The sequence below is a fragment of the Panthera uncia genome, chromosome A2, assembly GCF_023721935.1.
Source record: "Panthera uncia isolate 11264 chromosome A2, Puncia_PCG_1.0, whole genome shotgun sequence".
NCBI classification, from domain to species: domain Eukaryota; kingdom Metazoa; phylum Chordata; class Mammalia; order Carnivora; family Felidae; genus Panthera; species Panthera uncia.
In genome coordinates, this window is record NC_064816.1 from 1722734 (window position 1) to 1732651 (window position 9918).

Sequence of the window (9918 nt, forward strand, 5' to 3'; positions counted from 1 at the left end):
TTGTTAGTGTATAAGAATGCAACTGATTTCTGTACATTGATTTTGTATCCTGCAACTTTGCTGAATTCATGTATCAGTTCTAGCAGACTTTTGGTGGAGTCTATTGGATTTTCCATGTATAATATCATGTCATCTGCAAAAAGCGAAAGCTTGACTTCATCTTTGCCAATTTGGATGCCTTTGATTTCCTTTTGTTGTCTGATTGCTGAAGCTATACCACATCTTCTTTATCTGTTCATCAGTTGATTGACGTGTGGGCTGTTTCCATAGTTTGGCTGTTGTCGATAATGCTACTATAAACTTTGGGTTACATGTGCCCCTTTGAATCAGTACTTTTCTATCCTCTGGGTAAAAATCTAGTGGTGCAATTGCTGGGTCATAGGGTAGTTCTATTAAAAATTGTTTTTAATGTTTTATTGATTTTTGAGAGACAGAGAGTGTGAGTGGGGAGGAACAGAGAGAGAGGAGGGCAGAAGATCCGAAGTGGGTTATGCGCTGAGAGCAGCAAGCCTGATGTGGGGCTCAAACTCATGAACTGTGAGATCATGACCTGAGCCCAAGTTGGACACTCAATCGACTGAGCCACCCAGGCATCCCAGTTAGTTCTATTTTTAACTTTTTGAGGAACGTCCATACTATTACCAGAGTGCCTGCACCAGTTTGCATTCCCACCGACAGTGTGAGAAGGTTCCCCTTTCTCCACGTCCTTGCCAACATCTGTTGTTTTCTGAGTTGTTAATTTTAGCCATTCTGACAGATGTGAGGTGGTATCTTTTCATGGTTTTGATTTGTATTTCCCTGGTGATGAGTGATGTTGAGCATCTTTCTATGTGTCTGTTAGCCATCTGTATGTCTTCTTTGGAAAAATATCTGTTCGTGTCTTGTGCCCATTTCTTAACTGGATTATTTATTTTTGGGGTGTTGAATTTGATAAGTTCTTTATAGATTTTGGATACTAACCCTTTATGAGATCTTTATCTGATACTAACCCTTTATCGTTTGCAAATATCTTCTGTTCTGTAGGCTGCCTTTTAGTTTTGTTGATTTAACACAGTACTGAAAGTACAATCAGACAACCAAAAGAAATAAAAGGCACCCAAATCAGCAAGGAAGAAGTCAAACTTTAACTGTTTGCAGATGACATGATACTCTGTAGAAAACCTAAAAGACTCCACCAAAAAATTGCTAGAACTGATACGTGAATTGAGCAAAGTTGCACGATATGAAATCGATAGAAATCTGTTGCATTTCCTTTTTTTTTAATTTTTTTAACGTTTATTTATTTTTGAGACAGAGAGACAGAGCATGAACGGGGGAGGGTCAGAGAGAGGGAGACACAGAATCTGAAACAGGCTCCAGGCTCCAAGCTGTCAGCACAGAGCCCGACGCGGGGCTCGAACTCACGGACCGCGAGATCATGACCTGAGCCGAAGTCGGCCACTTAACCGACTGAGCCACCCAGGCACCCCTGCATTTCCTTTTTAATTATTATTTTTTATTTTTAGAGACAGCATGAGCAGCGGGGAGGGGCAGAGGGCAAAAGAGAGAATATTGAGCAGGCTCCACGCTCAGCAAAAAGACCCCAAACAGCCAAAGCAATCCTGAAAAAGAAAAGCAAAATTGCAGGCATCACAATTCCAGACTTCAAGCTATGTTACAAAGCTGTAGTCATCAAGACAGTATGATGCTGGCACAAGAACAGATACATAGATCAATGGAAGAGAATAGGAAACCCAGAAATGGACCCACAACTGTATGAAGACCAGTTAAGCTTCAACAAGATAGGAAAGAATATCCAATGGAAAAAAGACAGTCACTTCAACAAATAGTGTTGGGAAAACTGGACAGCCACATGCAGAAGAATGAAACTGGACCACTTTCTTTACACACAAAAATAAATTCAAAATGGATGAAAAACTTAAATTTGAGACAAAACCATCAAAATCATAAAGGAAAACATAGGCAGCAACCTGTTTGACCTCAGCCATAGCAATTTCTTACTGGACATGTCTCCAGAGGCAAGGGATACGAAAGTTATTGTGCTTTTCAACCCCAGAATTTTCATTTGGTTCATTTAGAATAATTTTGATCTCTTTTTGACATTATTTGGTGCATCATTGTTATCATATATTCCTTTACATCTTTAATCATTGTTTCCTTTAGTTCTTTGAACATATTTATAATAGTTACTTTGAACCCTTCTGTAAACCAACATCTGTTTGCTATTTCTGTTTCCTGCTTATTTTTTATTTTTTAAAACATTTTTTAAAAAATATTTTCATTTATTTTTGAGAGAGACAGAGCACTAGCAGGGAAGGGGCAGAGAAAGAGGGAGACACAGAGTCCAAAGCAGGCACCAGGCTCTGAGCTGTCAGCACAGAGCCTGATGCGGGGCTTGAACTTGGGAACCGTGAGATCGTGACCTGAGCTGGAGTCGGGCGCTTAACCAACTGAGCCACCCAGGTGCCCCCCGACCCCTGCCTATTTTTCTGCTGTAAGGGTCACAGTGTCCTTTTTCTTTGCATGCCTTATAATTTTTTGTTGGAAACCGGACACTATAGATAATATATTGTAGCAACTTTGGGTACTGGCCCCTGTCTTCTGGGCTTCCTGACTGTTGTTTATTTGTGTTTGCTTGGTGACTGGCTGGATTATTTTAGTCAAGTCTATTTCACTCTCCTCCCAACCCCTTCAGAGGTAGGCCTCTGATGTTTCTCCTCAGTCACCCTGGGATGGCAGTAGTGTTGGCAGGGTTTTCTTCGTTTCTTTCTCGACCAACCGCTGTTAGCTGTTAATCTACACTAGTTGTAGGCTGATTCTTTTATTGTTTTGAACATGCCATGGTGCGTACATTGCTCTATCGACTAATCCAGTCAAATTTGGACTCCTTTGAAGGAATGGCTGCGCAGGTTAGTGTTTGTTGATCGTTCGGACCCCTGAGGGGCTCCTCCCAGCTTCCTCTTTCCCTATTTGTCCCCTGAAAACAAGGGGACCACAGTTTTGCCTGTATCTTGAATCTCTTCCCTGTTGCCTTTCACTACAACTTCCACTGTTTTTGAGAGCAACCTTAGGCTTGGGAATCTTCATGCTCTGTTGTAAATGAAGTCAGTTCTTTGGGGGGAAGGACTAGGAGCTATCTGTTTTACAGCCTGCGTTTCCTCCTCGTCAAGAATCTCTGAGCCAGAGGGCTGCGTTGAAGTGGGGACAATGGCACACCTCCACCTGAGTGACAAGTCCACTTTAAGAGCTGAACATTGGGGCGCCTGGGTGGCTCAGTCAGTTGAGCGTCCGACTTCAGCTCAGGTCAGGCTCTCGCAGTCCCTGAGTTCGAGCCCCGCGTCGGGCTCTGTGCTGATGGCTCAGAGCCTGGAGCCTGCTTCGGATTCTGTGTCTCCTCCTCTCTCTGACCCTCCCCCGCTCATGCTCTGTCTCTCAAAAATAAATACGTGTTAAAAAAAAAAAAGCTGAGCATTAAGTGGAGGAAGAGCATTTGCTTGATGCCTTCCCAGCTTGCCTCTCCTGGGTGCGGAACCTCCGCCTTAGGCAAAACAAGAACAATCAGGTCCCCAGTATTCTCAGCATCCCCTGTACCCACTGTAGAGCCCCCATTCTACAAGCGGGGGCTGGCAGAAGTAGAGAGGCCCTCCTGTCGACTGCACTTGCTTGGAGCTTAAACTCAGCAGCAGCTAACTGGGGCAGGATGAGAAATGCTGACGGCCTCCTTTTCTGTCTGGGAGCTGTGTGGACAGGGGTCCTGTGTTCTTGGCTGCAGTCAGAAAAGGAAGTTTAGGGAGAGAGGGAGTGGTCTTGGTTCAAATACCAAACTGTTAATTTCTGGTACTGAATTCGCATAGTTTCTTGAATACCTGTTTCTTCAGCTGTACGCCCTTAGTAAGGATTGTTTCCAGAGGCTTGAAATGATGGCTTTCGTGTTCGCTTTTTAACATGAATTTTCCAACTTAATGTTGTTATGAAATGGAAAGGTGATGAGCTTTATTTTCGTCCTGTGTATCTATTCTAGAATCGTGCTAAAAATCTTATTTTGTGGTTCTTGTTCTGTCAGGGTCCTGTGCATAGGCTTCTTAGTGCTAAGGATAACAGTGATCTTTTTTATTCTTTTGTAATTCTGCACATTTGTTTATTTTCTTGTGGCACTGGATTGGCTTTTTCATGTAATGTTGACCAGGAGTGAGGCAAGGGGGACTCAGTTTTGCACATTTTTTTTGGTAGAAAAACTTCACACCATTTATATATTCCTTCTTTAAAAGTTTATTTATTTTGAGAGAGAGCATGTGCATGCACACGCATGCAAGCAGGAGAGGGGCAGAGCGCGGGAGAGAGAGAATCCCAAGCAGGCTCCTCACTGCCAGTGCAGAGAGCCCAACGCAGGGCTCAAACTCACAAACTGTGAGGTCATGACCTAAGCTGAGATCAAGACTCAGATGCTTAACCGACTGAGCCACCCAGGGGCCCCTATATATTCCTTTTTGAATAATCTTCCCACCCCCCACCCCCCCCACTATGCTCTTTATTGGGCTATGCGTCTTACCATTGGTTCCTCTGCAGTATGAGTTTTTTTTTTTTTCATGTGTTTCTGTTGAACAGTATAAAATCATTTTCTATAATTCTTAAGATGATGTCAGGTAAGTTGTGTTAATTGATTACCATGTTTCATTGCAAAGTATAACATACATGCAGAAACGTACATAAGACATATTGGACAGTCTATAGCAATAATAAAAAATAAACACCTGTGAAGTAAAATCCAGCCCTAGAGCTAAAACAGTGCTTGACATCAGACACCCCACTGGAAACGATTCCCAGTGACCCTCCTCACTCTCTAGATGTAACCAATATCTTGAATGGTGTGAAGGCAGTGTCCGTTTTTTTAGCACCTGTGTATGCAGCATTAAATAAAGATACTCTAATTTTGCATGTCCCACGTTGCATGTAAATGGAATCGCAGTGTAGATTTTAGGTAAGATTTTAGGTAAGATTCCTTTTGTTTAAAGTTATTTTACAGTCTTCTGTGTGGTAATAATAGTTAATTAACCTTTAATTGCTCTCTGTATTCACTTGCAAGGATACGCCACCATTATTTATTAACTCTGTTACTAGTGGCTACTTGGGTGTTTTCAAATTTTTGCCATTCTGACCGGAGCTCCTGAAGACATTATTAATGCATGTGTCCACTCGGATGTCTTATTGTTCCCATGTTGGTATTGCCTGTTAGGAACTTCTCATCCTCTCCCCAAGACCTTAGTCTACATATGGCCTTCTGCATCTCAGTTCATGGAAACTCCATCTTTCCAGGGTTTTGGTGTTTTTTTTTTTTTGAGATTTTTTACATGTTTTATTTGTATTCTTGAGAGAGCACAAGTGGGGGGGGGCAGGGAGAGGGGGACAGAAGATCTGAAGCAGGCTCCATGTGGAAAAAGTGAGCCCAATGTGGGCTTGAACTTAGGAACCATGAGATCATGACCTGAGCTGAAGGGAGATGCTTAACTGACTGAGCCACCCAGCCGCCCCCATTATTTCAGTTTTTATTGCGAGACATAATCAGCGTCATCAACTCCTCTCATTCTGTCTTGCCCCAACTTCAGTCCATCAGGAATCTGTAGCCCTTCCCAATATTTCCCCTGTACATTCCACTGTAATCACCCCGGCCGACCCACCTTCCTCTCACCCGGTTATGGCTTTATTTTCTTAACAGGTGTTCTGGTCTCTACATCCATTCCCCATAGTCTAGTCTCAACACAAGTGATGAATCATTAAAGCTAGAGAGGAGACCACCCCTCTGTGCAAAAGCCTGAAGTAGCTCCACATTTCTCACAGAATCGAATCTGACTAGTTCCCCACAAGATGATGGGCCCAACCTCCCAGCACTCCCCACTATTCTTGACTTACTTCCCATCTCACTTTGCTCCAGTCTCTGGCTATGTGTCTTCGTCCCATTCAGGCTGCTATAACAAAACACCAAAGAGTGGCTTAGAAATGACAGAAATGTATTTCTCTCAGGTATGGAGGCTGGGAAGTCCAAGATCAAGGCACCAGCAATCTTGGGTGGAAAGAGCTATTTTGGCATCTTAGAACCTCAGTGTGCACGTGCGTGTGTGTGTACTCAAAATTAATGCATACCGACACCAAGGTTTATGAATGTGGGTATTATGGAAAGGTCTAAGTTCTCATGCCTTCTTCACTCCTTCTGAGTTCTCTTGTCTTCCTCTTTCCTCCTCTTTTTCAATACCTCTTCTGTCTCAAGGGCACACAAAGGAAGAAAGAGTAGCAACTGATTCTGTGATAAATGATATACATAAATAATACACATATAAGTTAATATTAGCATTTCTCCAGGAAAAATGTCTTCATGCTCCTAGTTGGACATATCTACTTTGAATTGCCTAGAGTACATCCAGACACAGGATCGGTTGGCCCACGTTGCAAGTTGGGTTTCCACCTTGGGCCTCTCGTTGGTGAGGGGAAATGAAGGAAAAACTTCAGTGCATTTTTGTTTATTAGAATCCCGTTTCAATTTGAACTTGGGGTCTACGCAGTGGTGACCAATGCGGTGGGCAATAAGGAGACAGATGAAATAGTTTTTGTCACAAGGAATTGGTGGTCATAAAATGGAAATATTTGTTTCATTTGTATAGCATTTCTCTAACTTTTCCAATGTGTTTTGGACTATTCTAGACTCTGTGAAAAGGCAGGGATCACACAGGAAGGGTCACAGTAAAAATGGAGAGAGGGACAAGTTCAATGTATTAGTGGTGCGTTAAGACCATGATACAGAAAGTGAGTGTGGATGTAGATTAGATGTGGGGAGACCATAGAATCTTGTTGGAACATCCTGTGAATTTGAGTCCACTTCCCCTGTATTACCCATTCTCCTACACATCTGTGGTTTGTTTTAGGACTCAGTGGTCTTTGAGGATGTGGTTGTGGACTTCACCCAAGAGGAGTGGGCCCTGCTGAAACCTGCGCAGAAAAAGCTCTACAAAGATGTGATGCTAGAAACCTTCAGGAACCTGGTCACAGTAGGTAAGGGTGGCATCAATCCTTCACTTAGTTATTTCGATAACAACTATTTCTCATTCATTAAGCCCATTTCAAAATCTGGAATGCGGAAGGAAGACGCATTGGAAAATAAGACAGGCGTGATCACAGCCGTCACAGACCTAGAATCTAACGGTTTCTCAGTGACAGTAAAAATCTATATATTAACCTGTGTTTTTCTTCCTTTCTGGTTTAAAAGACAGCATTCTTCACTGTCCTCAGTATGTGTATATACCCATGGGTCACTTTGTGGGCATGGAGAAGCTTGTTGTTTGAAACCTTGTGTTTTTTTCTGTGCATATTAAATTGCCTACTGTTTTGACTTCTTGTGCCTCTTTGTTTTAATTTTATTTATTTATTTTAAGAGAGAGAGAGCATGCATGAGCAGGGAGGGGCAGTGAGAGAGGGAGAGAGAGAGAGAGAGAGAGAGAGAGAGAGAGAGAATGAATATCCCAAGCAGGCTCCACACTAACAGTGTTCTCTGTCACTGACAATGTGGAGCCCAGTGTGGGGGTTGAACCCATGAAGTGTGAGAGCATGACCTGAGCTGAAATCAAGAATCAGATAATTGACCAACTGAGCCACCCAGGAACCCCTTTTGTGTCTCTTAATAATTAAGTTTTGAGGGGCGCCTGGGTGGCTCAGTTGGTTAAGCGGCCGACTTCGGCTCAGGTCACGATCTCGCGGTCCGTGAGTTCGAGCCCCGCATCGGGCTCTGTGCTGACAGCTCGGAGCCTGGAGCCTGTTTCAGATTCTGTGTCTCCCTCTCTCTGACTCTCCCCCATTCGTGCTCTGTCTCTCTCTGTCTCAAAAATAAATAAACGTTAAAAAAAATTAAGTTTTGAAACACTGAACTCCTGAATGTATTTCTTTTCTCACAGTTGCCTTTTTCATAAGATTTATTCACTGTTTTGTTTTAGATGATGAGAATCAACTTAGAACCAATGGGTCCACTTCTCAGCAGGTTATTTCTGGAGAAAAATTATCCAATGAGCAGAAAATAGCAAGGTTCACAAAAAATGATTCCTGGACCTCCCTTTTTGGAGAAAATTGGGAAGACCAGTGCGTTGAAGATAAGCACAACAACCAGGGGAGACATTTGAGGTGAGCTGCATTTAGGAGAAAATGCAATATCCCAGTAGAGAATCTTACTATTTCATGAAATTAAAAAAACAAAAACAAAAACAAGAGGCCCATAAACCTAGATCCAGATTTGTTTATTCACAAATCATTCCCTCCCTTTTTTTCCTTCGTGTGACTCAGACATTAAGCGTTTGAAAGATAATTTGGTGGAAAACAATGACCAGGGAACCCTACATATAAGAAATGCTGTTGTAGTAATGGGCTGTGTCTCAGCCCATTCTCAGAGCATTTAGTTTATTCCACCTTGAACTAATTCCAACAGGACAGAAAACCTGTATTTAGACAGAAAAATGGTAGAAATGTAATCCTCGAGCTCATTAACAAATATTAATAAATAATTAATACACAAACCATTAATAATGTGCCCCCTCCATTTTTTTTTTTTTAGCAGAAATCATATGGTGGAGAGACTCTGTGACAGTAGCAAAGGTAATACATGTGGAGAAACCATCAACCATATTCCAAGTCTTAAGCTGTACAAGAAAACGCCTACTGGAGTAAAACTGTATGAGTGCATTCAGTGTGGAAAAGTCTTCAGGCATCGTTCATCCCTTAAGAGGCACAAAAGAAGTCATACTGGACGCAAACTATATCAGTGTGAGGAATGTGGGAAAGCGTTCAGTTGTTCTTCCTACCTAAGGAATCATGTGAAAACTCACAGTGGAGAGAAACCCTATGCCTGTAAACTTTGTGGGAAAACATTTATTCGTTCCCACTCCCTCACTGGACATATAAGGAGTCACACTGGAGAGAAACCCTATGAATGTAAGGAATGTGGGAAAGCCTTCAGTTGCCCCAAATCCTTCCGCGTACATGTGATGATGCACAATGGTGGGAAGCCCTATGAATGTAAGCAGTGTGGGAAAGGCTTTAGCTGTCCCAAATCCTTTCGAGTACATATGATAATGCACACTGGAGAGAAACCCTATGAATGTAAGCAGTGTGGGAAAGCCTACTGTTGGCTCACATCCTTTCAGAGACATGTGAGAATTCACAATGGAGAGAAACCCTATAAATGTGAAAAATGTGGGAAAGCGTTTGGTTGGCCCTCATCCCTACACAAACATGTCCGAATGCACACTGGAGAGAAACGTGTAAACATAAGCAACGTGGGAAGGCCTTCAGTTGGCCCTCATCCTTCCAAAAATGTAAGAATGCAGACTGAAGAGAAACGCTATGAGTGTGAAAAATGTGGGAAAGCATTTGGTTGGTCTTCATCCTTACACAAACATGACAGAAAGCACACTGGTGAGAAACCCATAAATGCAAGCAGTGTGGGAAAGCTTTCAGTCATCCTTCCAAAAATGTAAGAATGCAGACTAGAGAAAAACCCTTTAAGTGTGAAAAATGTGGGAAAGCCTTCAGTTGGTCCCAATCCTTCTCAAACCATAAGGATAAAGACTAGAGAGAAACCTCAGACGTGTGAAAAATGTGGGAAAGCTTTCAGTTGTCTCAAAGCGTTTCGTAGTCATGTGAGAACTCACAGTCAAAAGAAAGTTTCTAAATATAAGAAAACCTAATGCATATTAATTCATGTAAAACAGTTTGGAAAATCCACACCAGAAGAGAAATATTATAAAAGTTACACAGTATTGCTCAGTATCTCATCCTTAATGTGGACCTCTGGCAAGTGAATTTCCATGTCTCTTTCAACTAAACATTGAGATGAAAATTCTCAAGTATTCTGAGTACATCTACACAGTACATGAATTTTGATAT

The 9918-nt window shown here is 42.2% G+C and overlaps 1 protein-coding gene across 1 annotated transcript; it reads left to right on the forward strand.

The window, feature by feature from the left end:
• The first annotated feature begins 8587 nt into the window (after positions 1–8587).
• LOC125930522 (zinc finger protein 556-like) lies at positions 8588–9716 on the forward strand. Its single transcript, XM_049642352.1, has one exon. The coding sequence runs from the start codon at positions 8598–8600 to the stop codon at positions 9507–9509; it is 912 nt and encodes a 303-aa protein (XP_049498309.1). The 5' UTR covers positions 8588–8597; the 3' UTR covers positions 9510–9716.
• Positions 9717–9918: the final 202 nt, after the last annotated feature.

Bases quoted from the DNA above. Each gene is read 5' to 3' on its own strand.
- LOC125930522 (XM_049642352.1), top strand. From the start codon at position 8,598: ATGGTGGAGAGACTCTGTGACAGTAGCAAAGGTAATACATGTGGAGAA.